Source organism: Protopterus annectens, chromosome 12.part0 (genome assembly GCF_019279795.1).
Source record: "Protopterus annectens isolate FY-2018-M chromosome 12.part0, PAN1.0, whole genome shotgun sequence".
NCBI classification, from domain to species: Eukaryota; Metazoa; Chordata; order Ceratodontiformes; family Protopteridae; genus Protopterus; species Protopterus annectens.
In genome coordinates this window covers 945260091-945276581 of record NC_056746.1, presented here as the reverse complement: position 1 = coordinate 945276581, position 16491 = coordinate 945260091, and the positions used below count along the sequence as shown (strand labels likewise).

Sequence of the window (16491 nt, the reverse complement as noted above, 5' to 3'; positions counted from 1 at the left end):
AAAGCTTGCTCCTTAAGCCAAGCATGCCTTCTAAGTACAGACCCAGTGACAGCAGCCCTGCAAGATGCCTCTAATGTATCAAAACCACACTGCAACATATATTTTCCAACTTGTTCAGCAGAATGCATTAAATCCTGTAAATCTATTTTCAGCACAGTCCAGAATCAACATAATTTTCTGTTTAAGCAATCCAATAATATGCTGCTGATACTTTAACATATGAAACTGGCAGTTTAAGGCCCTAATGGCCAAGGTTGCAGAAGTGTATTCCTCCTTACCCCATCTATCCAGCTCCCTGGAATCTTATCAGAGGGGGTAGGATTTTTTGGCAGTAGTAGCCTTAATGTCCTCAGGTCCCTGTGAAATGGTCTCAGGATCCGCAGTAGGATTTTTAAAGAGGAACTTGTGAGAGTCAGGGACCCTGTAATACCTATCAGGTTTTCTGGGAGCACGAGGTAGAGAGTCCGGGGCCAGGCTAGAATCTGAGAAGGCATCATCAACAATGTCCAGTACAGGGGGGGTGGCTAAAGGCCTGTGTTGCAGCATGAGTAAAAAATACCCAAGCCTCTTTTTGGAGTCAGAGTAATCCTGGCTTTCCCAGTGAAAATGCTCCCTAAGGGTATGCAAGGTTTCACCAAAAGAGAAATCCTCTGGAGGGGAAGCAGAGGGAATGGAACCCTCTGCATCAGAATCCTCATTGGTAGATAAGGGTAAATCCTGGTCACCAGAGGAAACAGAAATTTCAGAGTCCTGATCAGAAGAATCAAAAGGAAAACTCAGTTCTAGGACTCTTAGAGGGGGGAAGGGTGGCTTCCCCTGATTAGAGTAATAAGGTCTTCAGCCATTATCATTTGTTTTTTAGACATAGGGGCCTGACCATGTGGTCTGGGCATCAGTTTTCTAAGCATGGATCGAGTTTTAGGCCTTGAAGAAGAAGATGGTGTCGGTTTAATATGCAAGTCAGTAGGCCTGAATACACCCTCAGAAGCTGGTGTCTGCACAGCAGCTCCGGACCCATCCAAGGTAGAGACATCTGCAGGTTCCACAGCTGAAGCATCTCACAGCATACCGGACTCCGAATGGGTCTCAGTAGAGGCCTGCGAATCTGAAGTAGCGGGTATCAGGGGCTGCGAAAGCGCCTGAGTACTGGTGACTAGCTTAGGAGAAGCACTGTCGGCAGCTTTGGACCTATGCGACCTGTCTTTATCTTTGCGTTTTTTCAGAATGTCGGTAGTCGGGTGGCTTACCGAAGCCATTTCTGGATAATTGAACAGAGTACCAAAATATTTAGAAGTGTAAATAAACAGACGACGAATAGTTCGAGGTTTGAATAAGGCACAAAACTGACAGCAAGGTATGTTGTGGTCTGGGCCTAAGCAAGGAATGCAGTACAAATGAAAATCTTTACGAGGTATTTGCTTTCCACAAGAAATACAATTGTTAACTTTTGCTGACATCGGTTTAGAGCAAAAAAAAAAGATTCCCCAATGGGGTACTTAGCTTAGTTGAAGACTTCGGATCTGAAACTCGAAAACGAAAATTTCAGGAGTTGGCCGACCAGCACTTGCGAACTGCTTCTGCTTCGGGCACTGCATGGCAAGAAAGACTGATGTAATGGCGTCGGCTGCATGCTTTACACCCCTGACTACCTGACGTCATGGAAGATGAGACAGCAACCGACACAGGACCCAAGACTTTGATAATCAGGCCGACTGAGGGCTACTGCAAGCAGATAACCCAAATGTGATGACTGCAACAGTGAAACGTGAAAAACATCTGTAGTGCAACCAAATACTTCTGTACAGCACAGAAATCTGGTCAAGGAAGGCAGAAGAGCTAAGGAAACTTAAGGTGATTAAGTGCCTGAGACAAAGTATAGGATACCCACCGTGGGACATTTGAAGAAACAACATCCAGGCTGAAGCCAAAGTAGCCACAACTCCAGAGAACGTCAAAAGAACAGATTGTTGTGAAGTCACATATGTGGGAAAGCAAAAGATGATTTGGTAATGCAAATTAGGGAAAGTAATGAAGAAGACAAGCAGAAACAAAGACATCCAGCCAAAATATGGAAAGCCTATTTGAGAGAAGTCCTGCAATAGTAGATCACGACAGTTGAAGGAATTAGAGTTGCTTTACCAAAATACATGGCAACAGCTGATATGACACCCTGGCCCCATGTAAAGTGAGGGAGAAAGAGGAATGCAAGGATAGCAGCCCCATGAACAAAGAAGTGCAGAGGGTCGTCACCCCCCCAAAAAAAATATGGTCCAAGTCAGTTTTATAGACAAGGCTGTCAAAACTACATTTGACTACGTTGGTCTTGGTGCCTTACATGTCTCTCTACCAGAAGTGTGAGTGTCTTTGACACATTGAAAATTAAACCTAGAGCTAAAAAAATTTAAAAAAAGCATTCAAATGTTCCAGTGTTACACCTTTAAAAAGTGTGTGTGTGTGTTGGTTGCTATCATACACCTCAACATGGGAGGCCGTAAAGCTACCACATCCATGCCACTTAAACTCAAAGATTGCTGTAGCTTAGAGTAAGGGAAATCACTAAACTACAATTTGGAAATCGGTATTAATTCTCCACATTTGCACTTGAAATACTGCAGTTCCAATGAGTGGGTGGGGTCCAGAGTTTGGAGGTTACCAATATCTTTGTTTACGAGTTCCATGATGATACATAAGTTCCATGGCCTTGCAGACCAGGCTTGTCAGGCTAATACATCGATAGTTCCCGGGACCAGTGGTGGCTCCCCTTTTGTGGAGTGGGATAACTGTTGCTGTGCACCATTCAGTGGGCACAAAGCCTGATGTGAGGCTATGATTGAACATGGTGCTCAAGTGGGGAGCCAGTTCATTCTGAAGTTCATGTAAAACACAGCCTGGGATGTTGTCCAGTCCCATGGATGCTGTGTTTTTGACTTTAGAGAGTGCAGCTTTTACCTGTGTAGTTGTGATTACTGGGACTCTGCATTCTTCCTGTATAGATATGGGCCCTTTAGGAGGTGAGAGGGGGGTAAAGTTAGCACTGAACCTATTTGCCAGGATGTTGGCAATATCATTTGGTCCTGTAATTTTCGTGCTGTTGTGCTGTAACTCAGAGCAGATCTGGGTGCTGCCATTGAGATTCTTGACAGCACTATAGAATGCTTTGTGGTTGTCCCTAGAATCAGTGGGAATTTTATTTTTGTAGCTAGCTTTGAAGGATCTTATAAGGGATCTCAGCTTCTTAATGAGGCTGACTAGGGAGCTCCTCCACTCGTGGGATTTTACTCTCTTTTGCAACAGTTTCTTCCTTCTGTTGTACAGTTTGTTTACGGCAGTGGACCATGAGATTGGCTTCCTTTTTTTGGAGGATAGTGTCTTGTTTCTGTTTGGGAAAGCATGATCCATGCACACGTGTAAGCGCTTATAGAGTGTATTTCTGTAGGATTCAGCAGTCATAACTGTATTGTCCATCTGCATGGGTGCCATGAAGTTCGCCACTTCTGTCTTAAGAAGCAAGAAGTTTGCTTTGGAGAAATTTTTTACCATGGTTTCCTTTATGGGGGGGTGGGGGGGTGGGATGTGGATATCTAGGGTGATCATCTTATGGTCGGATCAGACCAACGAGGAGTTGACTTCAGGTGTGGAACACCAGTCACTCATGTTGGTAATGTCTAGGTCTAGGATATTGTTGCCCGTGGTGGGGGTATGGATAAGTTGATCCAAGGCATTGGAATTTATGAATTCTAGAAAGCGTTGAGCTAAGGAGTTGGTACACCAGTAGTTTTCCCAGTTAATGGTGGGGTAGTTGAAATCACCCATTATTAGGGTGTTTGGTTGAACCCTAATATTTTCCAGTATATCAAGAAGAGAGGAGTGGGAATCCTGGGGCATAGTGGGGGATCTGTAGCAAGCTACAATTTGGACTGCAGTTTTGCCCAGAGTTAGTTGCACTAGGATAACCTCAGATGCATTATGCTGAGCAACTAGCCTGGAGGTGTGGATATCCTTAATGAATATGGACACACCTCCTCCTTTGGTGTTCCGGTCCAGGTTACATGGCCGAAAAGTGTGGTATGAGTTATAGCCTGGTATTGCAGGGGTGCTCTCTAGAGCCTTGAACCAGGTTCTCAGTCACTGCACAGATATCAATGTTCTCTATTTTAAGGAGTGCCTTGAATGAGTGCATTTTAATATTTAGACTTCTAGCATTGAGTAGCATTACCCTCAGTTTTTGCTTGCCTGTTCCTGTTACGGTGGTGAATTTGTCATTTGAACCTTCCCTAAAATCCTTAGCCAGTATCCGGAATCGCAGGGGTGACAGGTGCAGGCCATCTTTGGCAAAGCATCGCGGTCTGTCGACCGTGTCATCCCAGGCAGATAGATACTGGATCCCCTTAGAATGACACCAGAAGCTTAGCCAATTGCTGAAGTCAATCATTTTATCCTTGTACTGCTGTACCATTCTGGGCAATGGCAGAATGTTACTCAGGGCTAGCTAGGGTCATACCTGTCTGGGCTACAAGATTGGAGAGCTCTTCCATGTCTCTTTTCATGTAGTCCAGGGAGGTACATCTCAGGTCATTCACACCAACATGGACAATGACAGAATCATATTTGTACTTGTGGCGTGACCTGAGTGTGTGAGCTATGTGGCAGATCCTGGCACCTAACAGGCAGCTGACAGTAACCTTCTCCTTGTTTAGCCTGGTGAGTGGGACATCAGTGTGCCTGACTATAGAGGCATCTATGACTAGTGTGTTGGGTACATTGTTTTGCCTTATGTGCTGTGGTGGAGTGGCACACAGAGTCTTTGGGGTTACTTGCATGTCTGCTTTGGAGGTCTCTGTTGCTTGAGCAGACTATTATTGAGAGCCTCCACAAATGTTTTTGTGTTTCTATGTGTGGATTTTGGTGGTGTAGATTTAGTGGGACTATGTGATGAGTGTGGTGTGGTGCAAGTGTTTACCTTCTCTTGACTGTCAAGTTCAGTCTTATTTGGAGAGAGCTTTACCTCCAAGTTTGGCTAGATAAGTGAATCTCTCGTAGGTCGTAGAGTTGGGTGGGTAGGAGGAGAGTGCTGTCTGTGTAAATGAGGCAATTGCTACATTGCCCCAAGATGCCCAGATTCATCAGCTAGACAGGAGAGAACACTGAGAGTTGACCCTTGGACATGCCTGAATAAAAAACTATTTTCCTGTAGGTAAGTGAGGCAAGTGCGTAAAAGAGCTATTTTTCTCCAAGCAAGTGAGGAAAGTAAGTACAAAAACTGTTTTCCTCTAGGTAATGAAGAAGGTTGAGTGCTGTAGTAATTTGTAGCTTATTTAGTGCTTAGAACAAGTTCTGAACAATTGCTGAGCACGAATAAGCAAATTCAAGTGCTAAAACTAAGAATCTGTCTCTGGACATGTCTAGTTACAAGAAAGAAACAAGTGCAAATGCGGGCTTTTACAATCAGAAAGTTGAGAGAGATAGGAAAATTGCCCAAACGGCCAATAACTACAATTTCTGGGCCAGAAACCACTCCTTATGTGGTAGATATGTTACCTAGTGCTTACCACTCTCACTGATAAGCTAGCAGGCTTCCCTCCAACACAGAAAGGCTTGGGCAGCTCAGAAGCTTACATACAGTCCTGGATACAGCAAATCTGTATCTGGACTACACTAGTTACAGGAAAGGTAGGAAACAAGCTTAGATTTTTTTTTTTTTTTTTACAGAAAAGCAACTAAAACAATTCAAGTGCAAGCTAGCACACTTCAGTGTGTAGCAGTATTAAAGCAAATACAGTTTAAATAAATGCAATTTATTCAAAATGTATTCTGAACTGAATTCTATTATTGTTTTATTCAACTCTGCACAGTTAAAAAGTGCCAAAAATATACTTAACTAAGAAGCACACTCAGTCACAGAACACAGGGAGATTCTAGCAGTGGTTTTTTTTTTAGTAAAGTGGAAAGGGAGAAAGGAGGAGAAGAAGATAATTCAAGCTTAACAAACTAAGTGGGTTGGCCTTCTCATATGTTCTCTCTGTAACAGGTAAAATGAGCTAATGACACTAGACTGGGGGGAGTGTTCCAGACGAAATTTACAGAAGGGGTGGGCAACTGCAAAGTCACCAAGTATAAGAGCAAGATACCAATAGGGAGTGTGGGTGGGAATACAGCACCAATATAAATAAGCAAATGTATAAATACAGCACAGTGCAAATTAAGTTGCAAAAAGTGTACTTATCAGTTTGGAATAGGTTCCAACTCTGCTCACCGCCAGATCATCTATCAGCTTTGCAGCAATTCACAGAAATGCAATCTGTACTGGAATTACAACAGGCAATGACCAACAGTTAGGATGTGGGCTGGCTCAAAACTCCCCTACCTGAAACTAGCGTCTGAGCTACCCAGAGAAAAAAAACACTGTGGAGACAACAAAGGACAGAAACAATACAGTAACTGTATAAATAATAAGCAAATGTATAAATACAGCACAGTGCAAATTAAGTTCCAAAAAATTTTCTTACACAACTGTTCTATCCTGCAAGTTAACATGATAGTAGAGGTCCTACTTTTCACTGTTGTGGTATTACTTATTAAAGGGATATCCTACTGAGGACAGATGCAAGTCCGGCCAACATACCAAAGACTTAGACCCTTCCAGGTGCCGTATGTCAGATGTATGGCCTATGTCCATAATATAAGTGACATACGAGCACATAATCCTCAGAACAAGCTGTCCCAGGAGAACCACAACAACCCAAGAAGTACAGAAAAGTACATGTGCATCCAAAAATGGGAGAAACAAAGACCTCTTGGCCAGAGGGTAATAAAACAGAAACCAAGAATGGGGAAGAAGGGAGGAACGAAATACTGCAACAGTGAAAAGTATGACAACCTACTGTTATGGTTAAGTTCTTACATAACTGCACTATGCCCTTCTTTATCACTGCTTTAGTATTCCTTACTAAAGGGAGTACAAAAGCTACTACAGAGCAACTGAAAAGCCCTGGCAAACCCAGCTCTGGCCGTATGCACTTCATCTAACTCATAGTGTTTAGTAAAAGTATGTATGTAGAGAAGATCAAGTAGCAGCTTCCAAAATGGATCTAGCAAGCAGCTACTATAAAGACCAAACTTAAAAAGGTAGCCTTTGGGCTGGCGGCAAAGACATTCTGGGGATTAAGTGATTGTACATCACTTATGTACCTTATGTCCAGAATACAGGACATATTTCTGATGTACAGCACCTGGAAGAGACTAAGGCACTGGTACGCTGGCCAGACATACTGCTATCCTTGGTAGAATATTCCTTCAGTAAGGAATATTGCAACTGTGATAAGGAAGAACACCACCCATGCCACAAGCAGCTACAACAAAGAACAATAATCAGAACAAAACTCACGAAGCTTCAAACACAGCTTACTGAGGAAATTATTGTGTTGCATACCATGTTTGAAAATGTACTTACCTCATCTAACAAAGCAAGGTGCACGGGTGTGTGATCAGTTTGCAGCTGGAAATAACGAGGTTCAGATACAGTCCAGTCCACCCATTTCAACACCCCCATTGCCACCACGGGAAACCTAGAGCAGGGAAAGATTTCAACAAATCAGCTCTAACTCCCAACAAAAAAGCAAATACTACATATTCAAAAAGTAGCCTATATAACCAAAATAATGTAGTATAAAAACTGCTACCTTTTTACCTGCATGGGTGTTCAACACAGCATGTCAAAATGTCCTCACAATAACAATATAATTTTCCTATGCCATTGTACATCACACTAATGGTAAAATTTTAAAAAAATCATATGCTAATGCTACCTCTTTAGTTTTCAACTAGAACAGCATATGCCCACAAATGTTCATGGCTCTAACACTGCAAAAACTCACTATAAAGCCCAGTGAGTCAGTGAAATCGGTAGCAGATGAAGCAATAACATGCAACAAAGGAAGAGAAGTTTAGAAACTGCTCTGAAAACAGCTCACACAAACTGAATACACAATCTTACAAGAAGAAAGATGGAGGCACAGCTATGGATCAATGAATGAGATACTACTGGAAGACATTCTATTACAGTATGTTGTAATCCTCTATCATATAACTTTGTGAAGTAATTCCCTCAATACCAAAATGGACAGGTTGTGCATACAAGACACATGATGTTCACAGTGCTGGCCAGTCAGCCATCAAAACAACAAAGATATACAAAACAAAAAGTCAGCAGCAAACCTATTTGAAACGGTGATAATCATACTGTCAACAATTATGACAAATACGACCACAAAACAACTTGAACAGATTTTTATAAAACACAATAAAGTCAGTAGCATGAGCAGAACAGGCTACAGTTATTATCTTGACCAAAACACAAAACATGTTTTAATCCTCTGATGTCGCAGAGTTTGTCATTCTTTTGCAGAGGGTATGGGAAAGATAGGTATGTCCATCTTTTTTGGGGGGGAGGGGGGCACCATGGCTGTCCAGCCCTAACAGGAGGGCAGGCAGCAAGGGATGGTTGTGAGGTAGAAGGTCAGCTACCAAATTGCAAATGTAGTAGCCTTCATCTTGGATGCAAAGGAATGCACACTCAAGGGAAGAGCATAGTGGTTCCTATGATGTGTGTCACTTGTTCCCCATCCAAGCAATGTGGCTAGGGCCTAAAGATTATGTACCTGTAGCTGGAATGCCAGCAAGTCCACAAATCCTCTTCATGACTGCCTGAATGACAGCCCCTCCAGACAGCACTTGCCCCTATGCTAAAGCTATCCAGTATGAGGGAACGAATGAGCAATAGTTCGATCAAAGGAGGCTTAACTGTCTGCAAGTATGGGGGCTAAATATATGGGTCTACTACTGGAGATCAAAATTACACTATTTTGAAATCCGGTAGTAGATGCCCACTAACACGAATGTGCACTACACCGAAAGTGCACTTTCGCAAACACCACTTGAGCAAATGGTTATGGGCCTTAGGGTTAGGGCTTGGGTTAAGGATAGTGGATAGCTAGTAGGGCTATCCACTATCCTTAACCCAAGCCCCAACCCTAAGGTCCATGTCTACCGCACCACAGTGGAGAAAACTGTATGTCCTCCATGGTGCAGTAGTCACGGACCTATGTCCTCAACTGTGGTGCGGTAGTCACGGACCTTAGGGTTAGGGCTTGGGTTACGGATAGTGGACAGCTATCCCCTACCCTTAACCCAAGCCCTAACCTTAAGGTCCATAACTACCGCACCACAGTGGAGGACATTGCCCGTTTGTTCTAGTGGTGTTCGCAAAAGTGCACTTTCGGTGAAGTGCACTTTCGCGTTAGTGGGCATCTACTACCGGATTTTGAAATAGTGTAATTTCGATCTTCGGTAGTAGACCCAAATATACATAGAAAAAAATATTCTGTAATAGTACTTTACTTACTACTTTAGTAAGAAAAGTACTGTGACACAGTTTATATTTTTTTCAAAAGGCATACTTAAATGCGGTCACTACATATAATTCTTAACCAGTTAGAAGAAAGGGCAGCTACTGCAAAAGGCACCTATTACATCACTGCTATGGTAAAATCTCCTATTACAGCATCTACTGTTATGATAAGACTGCTTCAACAACTGTATGTTCAGCATTAGATCACAGCTGCAGTAGCTTAAGTTATTTAGGTAGATTACGCAACTTAGAAAATTAAGAAGGGGGAGGAAGAAAGTAAAGAATCCAGAAGCCCCTGGGGAATCGTCAAAGCAAAGCTTGTTCTGGATATGGAAAAGGAATCTAGTTTGTAGTGCTTTGTAAAATTATGTACAGGAGAACAAGTTGCTGCCTCTAGAATACTTCTGGTCTAATACGATCATAGGAGGTTACTAGGCTAACAGCCTCAGGGCCCTTACAAGCCTAGCCAAGTTCAACCCATTTTCCCAAGGGTGTCTGGTTCAAGCAGACACTTAAATCAGCACCTGTTGCCCTGTACAAGAGGGACACAGGTGGAATCCCCACATGAATTTCAGGTTACCCATCCAATCATCCAAATTATGCTTAAATAGGGCCAACAAGGGACTTTGTTTTACATGAATAGGAAAGCCTGTTCCAAAGGTGGGGAAATCTCTGTGAGACAAATCTGTCTCTCTAGCAAGTTCTGTTGATGCCACATACCAGGTTAAAGTCCTTTGAGCGAGTGACTGGTACGCCACGACTTGCGGATGTGCAGTATTTCCATTAAAGCTGGGTCAGACATTGCTGTATACTCAAGGCACAGGTAACTTCTGAGCAGTCTGTACGACACAGTAAAGTGACAATGATTTCAGTTTGTCCGCATAACACAGAGCTTGAAGACCCTATGTGGTCTCTCCAACTGCTGCAGGTGTTTGGAACAAAATATACCAAAGGGAGAAAGTACAGTTGTGTACACTTACCATAAATGTAGATGTTGGAGTGTATTCACTGTTGCAGTCATTACATTTGGGTTATCCTGCTGGCAGGCTGCCCTCAGTCGGCCTGAATTCCAAAGTCTTGGGTCCTGCGATGGTTGCTGTCGCCTCTTCCCTGACGTCAGGTCATCAGGGGTATAAAAGATGCAGCCGATGCCATTTTATTTAGTTTTTCTTGCCCCAGATGTCAGGTGCCTCCAAAAAGGTAGGCTAAAATTATGTAAATAAAACATACATGCACCAAAATAAGCTTTACCGTCAACTATAAGCAAATACACCACCTAGGTGGTATAGATTAGAGAAGTAAAGATAAGTTCCAGCAAAAATAAGGAGGATGGCGGGCGGGTAACCTGGACTGCAACAGTGAATACACTCGAACATCTACATTTATGGTAAGTGCACACAACTGTACTATGTTCTTTGTGTTTCACTGTTGGTCATTACATTTGGGTTGAGTCCCAAAGCTATGGTTGGGGGGCTGGAGCTAAACAGCATTAGGAGCGGCTATGAGGCCGTGCAGAACTGCAGTGGCAAAGCCTGCCCTGGATTTAGAGTAAAGAGGCAGATTGTAATGTTTTGTAAAGGTATGCACTGAACTCCAAGTAGCAGCCTCCAAAATGTCCTTGGTTGGTACTCCTCTGAGAAAGGCTGCAGAAGTGGCTGCAGCTCTGGTTGAATGTGGCCAAATGCCCTTAGGCGCTGGTTTGCCATGCTGTGAGTAGCAGAAATGAATGCAGTGACCTATCCACTTTGAAATAGTCTGCTTGGAGATAGCCTTTCCTTGTGATGCTGTGGCATATGCCACTAGTAATTGCTCTGTCTTTCTACTTGGACAAAACTAAAGTTTTCAGAATCTAAGTTGTCTGTGTACTTCCAAAGAATGCAGAGTTTTCTCCCCCTTTATCTGTGGATTTGTATAAAAGGTCGGCAAATGAATTTTTGGTTAAGGGCTACACTGGATACCACTTTAGGCATAAATGTAGGGTTTGTTCTCAGAGAGACCCTGTCTGGATAGAAAATGATAAAGGGTTCCACAGCCATGAGAGCCTGTAGCTCTGAAACTAGTCTTGCAGAAGTTATTGCTAGGAGCAGAGCTGGTTTCCAAGATAAGAACTTTATGTCTGCAGTAGCAGCTAGCTCAAAAGGCGGTATGGTTAGTTTTTCCAAGACATAATTGAGGTCCCATGCAGGTATTGGCGTTCTCCTTGGAGGCCTTAGGTTTTTGGCTCCTCTGAGGTACCATCTTAATAAAGGACGAGAAAAGAGTGATGGCTCTGTATTGTAATGAGCCGAAATGGCAGAGGCGTGGATTTTAATTGATGAAAAAGATAGGCCTTTGTCCAGCATCTCAGTTAAATATTGCAAAATCTGAGGAATATTTGGGACAGCTGTATTAGTTCCTTCAGCTTGGTTCCAAGCGCAAAATCTCTTCCATTTCCCAGCATAGGATTTTCTAGTACTAGGCCTTCTGCCTTCTAAAATGACATCCATCACAGCTTTACTGAGAGGTGTGGTTTGTACGGCTACATTATCCGCCATTCTGCCAGGTTTAGGGTCCTGAGTTGGCTGTGCAGAATCTCATTGTTTTGCTGGGACAGTAGATGAGGTATTTGAGGTAAGGTTTAGGCTGGGCATTGGGACAAGTTCCTTAAGATTGGATACCAGTACTGGCATGGCCAGTCTGGGGCAATCAGAATCATTTTTGGTTTCTCCTGCCTGACCTTTAGGAGTACCTTGGGGAGGAGCGGAAGTGGAGGAAAGGCATATACTGATAGGTTTGTCTAGTTGAAAGATAAGGCATCCATTTTCCAAGCTTGTCTGTGATAAGTCCTTGTGCAGAATCTTTTTAGTTGATTGTTTTGAGGAGAGGCGATTGTTTTGAGGAGAGGCAAATAAATCTATAATCGGGCATCGCCATTTCATTATCATGCTGAAGACTTGTGGATCCAGGTGCCACTCATGGGGATCTATGAGGTTTCTGCTTAGTTCATCTGCCAGAGTATTTTCCTTTCCTGGCAGGAATTGTACCTGCAGATGAACTTGGTAAGTCAATGCTGTGTCCCATAAAGCCATGGCTAGTCTGCACAGGGGGCAAGAATGAGTGCCCCCTTGCTTGTTTATGTACCACATGACCGTGGTGTTGTCTGTCTTTATCAGTAGTTGTCCCGGATGAAGTAGGTCCTTGAAGGCTGTCAGGGCATTTTGAACAGCTAGCATCTCTTTTTGATTGATATGAAGATGCTTTTGGTTTGTGGACCAGGTGCCCTGAATGCTTCTTCCTGCCATGTGTGCCCCCCCAGGCATAATCTGATGCATCCGTCGTTAGGCTCTGCCTGGCTGGGGGTAGTGAGAATGGCTGTCCCTTGTTTTGGTGACAAGCCTTTGCCCACCATCGAAATTCCTGTTGCAGACAGGGAATTAGAGTAATCATTGTTTACAGGCTGTGGCAATGTTGTGTCCAGACACTTTTTAGGTACCATTGAATTTTCCTCGTATGCAGTTTTGCATATGGAATTAGTAAGATGCAGGATGCCATGAAGCCCAAAGCCTGCAGAATGTTTCTTGCAGATAACTGGGCCTTTGTTGCCATTTCCTTGAAATAGGTAGTCAGTTGCCTTTGTTTGTCTGGAGTGAGATAAGCCATCTGGGCAGCTGTATTTAAGCTTGCACCCAGGAATATTATCTCTTGAGAGGGTACTAGTTTTTATTTCTTTTTGTTGACTGTGTACCCTAGGCATGTTAAAAGCCTTATCACAAAAGTCAGATGCTGTAGTAGAATGTCCTTGTTCTCTGCTTGTACGAGCAGTTGTCCAAGTAAGAACATATTTGTATTCCTCTTTGTCTGCAGTAAGCAATTACTGGTGCCAGGCACTTTGTGAAGACCGTGGGCACAGTAGACAAGCCAAAGGGCAGTGCAGAGAATTGGTAATGTTTTGAGCCAGCCTTGAATATGAGGCATCTTCTGCATGATTGTCTGATTGGGACATGCAGGTATGCCTCTTTTAGGTCTAAAGTCATGAGCCAAGCCTTGCTGCCCAGCATGGGCAGAAGCTGCTGTAAGGTCAACATCTTGAATTTTGGTATATTCGGGAAAGTGTTTAGAATAGATAGGTCCAGTATTGGTCTTCATGCTTTGTCCTTTCTGGGTACCAAGAACAGTCTTGAGTAAAATCCTTGTCCCTGCTATTGCTGTGGTACTTGTTGAATAGCCCTCATGTCCATGAGAGCTGTGACTTGTTTTTGAAACTCTGCCCATTGATTTTTTGGCAGGTCTGGCCAACCGTTTGCCCTTGGCAGGGTATGGAAATGAAACTTGTACCTTGTGACACTATGTCTAGAACCCATTTGTCCTGGGTTATATAATGTGCCAATTTTGAGAAAAAGTGCTAGTTTTCCCCCTATGGGTGCTGCCAGAAGATAAGTGCTTGGCGCAGGCAGGGGGAAGTCATTGGGACTGTTTCCTGTATGATTGTAATTTGTCCTCTCCACCTTTGGAGGTAGAAACACGCCACTGCTTAGACCTGTAGGATCCTTGCGGCTGTGATCTGCCTGTAGGGCATCTGGATGTGCCCCTTCGAGGTCTGTCTGAGACTGGAAAGGACCAATTCTTTGTAGGCCAGTGTCTGCTAAATCTAGGTGGCTGTACCTGTAAGAAATCCTTGACCGTTTGCATAGATTTAGCTTTGTCCTCCATTTTCTTTAACACCTCTTCTGCCTTAACACCAAACAAGGTATCATGTTGTAAAGAAGCATCTAATAATTTTGCTTTAAAATGGTCAGGCAGATTCTGTTCCTTTAACCAAGCATGCCTCCTAATGACAGAACCCCGTAACAGCGGCCCTGCAGGAGGCCTCCAGAGAATCAAACCCACATTGCAAAATATGCTTTCCAACTTGTTCAGCTGCATGCAATAAATCCTGCATTTCTTTGTTTTCTGCACATTCAGAATTTGACATTTTCTGTTTAAGCAGTGTCATGATATATTGCTGATATTTGAGCATATGAAACTGGCAATTTAAGGCCCTTATAGCCAGAGTAGCAGATGTGTAAATCTTTTTTCCCCATCTATCCAGAACCCTAGAATCCCTGTCAGAGGGGGTAGGATTTTTTACAGTAGAAGCCCTGACCCCTTTTGGACCCTGAGAAATAGTTTCTGGGTCTGCAGTAGGGTTTTTGAAAAGGAATTTATGAGAGTCAGGGACCCTGTAGTATCTGGCCGGCTTAACAGGAGCTGGAGGTAAAGAGTCAGGGGTCAGACTAGACTCATGGAACACAATCTACAATGTCCAACACAGGTGGAATAGCTAGAGGCCTGTGTTGAGGCAGTAAAAGGAAGTCTCTGAGCCTTTTCTTAGATTCTGAAAAATCTTGGCTCTCCCAGTGGAAGTGCTCCCTCATGGTATACAAGGTTTCCCCAAAAGAGTAGTCCTCAGGAGGAGAAGCTGAAGGGATTGATTCTTCAGCATCAGAATCCTCATGGGGGGAAGAGAATATTCCTGATCAGAAGAGGAATCAGAAGAAATAGAAACCAGATCTGAAGATTCATAGTCTGTCTCTTGCCTAGGCCTCTCATCAGGAGGGGGATGGGAACCCCTGATCAAGGTAATTAAGTCTTCAGCCATTTTGAGCATCTGTTTTTTGGGCATGGAGGCCTGCCCTTGTGACTGGTGAACTTGTTTCTTTGTCTTTAGAGATGCTTTAGTCTTTGCCTTTGAAGCTGAAGTCGTTTTAACATATAACTGTGTAAGCCTGAAAACACCCTCAGAAGCAGATGCCTGCTCAGCAGCTCCGGACCCACCTGAGGGAATAGTTTCCGAGGTTCCAATACCTTGAGTTTCCAGTGGCCTAGTCAACTCCATGTGAGAGTCGGAAGCGGCCTGCGGCTTTAAAGTAGCGGGCGTCAGGGGCTGCGAAAGCACCTCATTGAGAACCGGCGAACCAGCGACTGGCTTAGAAGAAGCCTCGTCGTCAGTTTTGGACCTCGGATGCCTGTCCTTTTCTTTTTCTTTGCATTTCTTGTGAATTCCGGTAGTTGGATGGCTGTCTGACGACATTGCATAGTTAAATCTTCTGCCAAAATAGTGAAATGCAAAATCGTACCGACGCTTAATGTGTTGGTTAAATCTAGCACAAAACCGACAACTAGCAACGTCGTGGTCAGGGCCTAGGCAATGAATACAGTAAGGATGAATGTCCTTATGAGGCATTTGCTTCCCACAAGAAATACAATTATTAACTTTTTCTGACGTCGGTCTGGAGCAAGAAAAAAGTTTCCCCAACGGGGTACTTAGCTTTTTAGTGAAGACTTTGGATCTCAAATTCGAACACGAAAATCTCAGGAGTCGGCCGACCGGCACTTGCAAACTGCTTTTGCTTCGGGCAACGCACAGCAAGAAAGACTGAAGAAAATGGCATCGGCTGCATCTTTTATACTCCTGGCGCACTGACGTCAGGGAAGAGGCGACAGCAACCGATGCCGGACCTAGACTTTGGAATTCAGGCCGACTGAGGGTAGCCTGCCAGCAGGATAACCCAATTGTAATGACTGCAGCAGTGAAACACGAAGAACATCAGCAGAGGCTACCCACTCCTTCCACAATAGTGGTCACACCTTTCCAGAAAGCCACCCAGTCCAAGCCCTAGTGGAATGGGCACTATCCATGCATGGTAGTGGCACACAACTCTGAGTATGCATACATATAAAAAATAGCTTGAGACCATCATCTGGAAAAGGACAAACCAGTGTCAAAACTATCTATTTCTCTTATCTTCACATGAGACAAACAGCTGGTCAGCTTTTCTTAAGGCTTGAGTTTTGCCAAGGTAGTATTTGAGCTGCATGTGAAGAATCTTCTCTCCTGCTCTTGAATTTAGGAAAGAAGACAGGGAGATTAACAGTCTAGTTCAAACTAAACTTTGAGATAATTTTAGGGATTAAAGGGTTAGTTCTCAAAAAAAAAAACTGTCCTTGTGAAAAATGAGGTAGGGATGAATCACTACAATTAGACACTTAGATACTCTTCTAGCACTAGTCAGAGCAATGAGCAAAAGTCTTCCACATTAAGACCCTCAAATCAGCCTGATGAGCAG

The 16491-nt window shown here is 43.5% G+C and overlaps 1 protein-coding gene across 3 annotated transcripts in view; it reads right to left on the bottom strand.

The window, feature by feature from the left end:
• NELFCD (negative elongation factor complex member C/D) overlaps nucleotides 1-16491 on the bottom strand; it is a 1198759-nt gene that overhangs the window by 354282 nt on the left and 827986 nt on the right. For all 3 annotated transcript variants that reach the window (XM_044089975.1, XM_044089974.1, XM_044089973.1), the window contains one exon: nucleotides 7451-7565. In XM_044089975.1, coding sequence (XP_043945910.1) covers nucleotides 7451-7565 — 115 coding nt within the window. The remainder of the gene's footprint in view (nucleotides 1-7450; nucleotides 7566-16491) is intronic.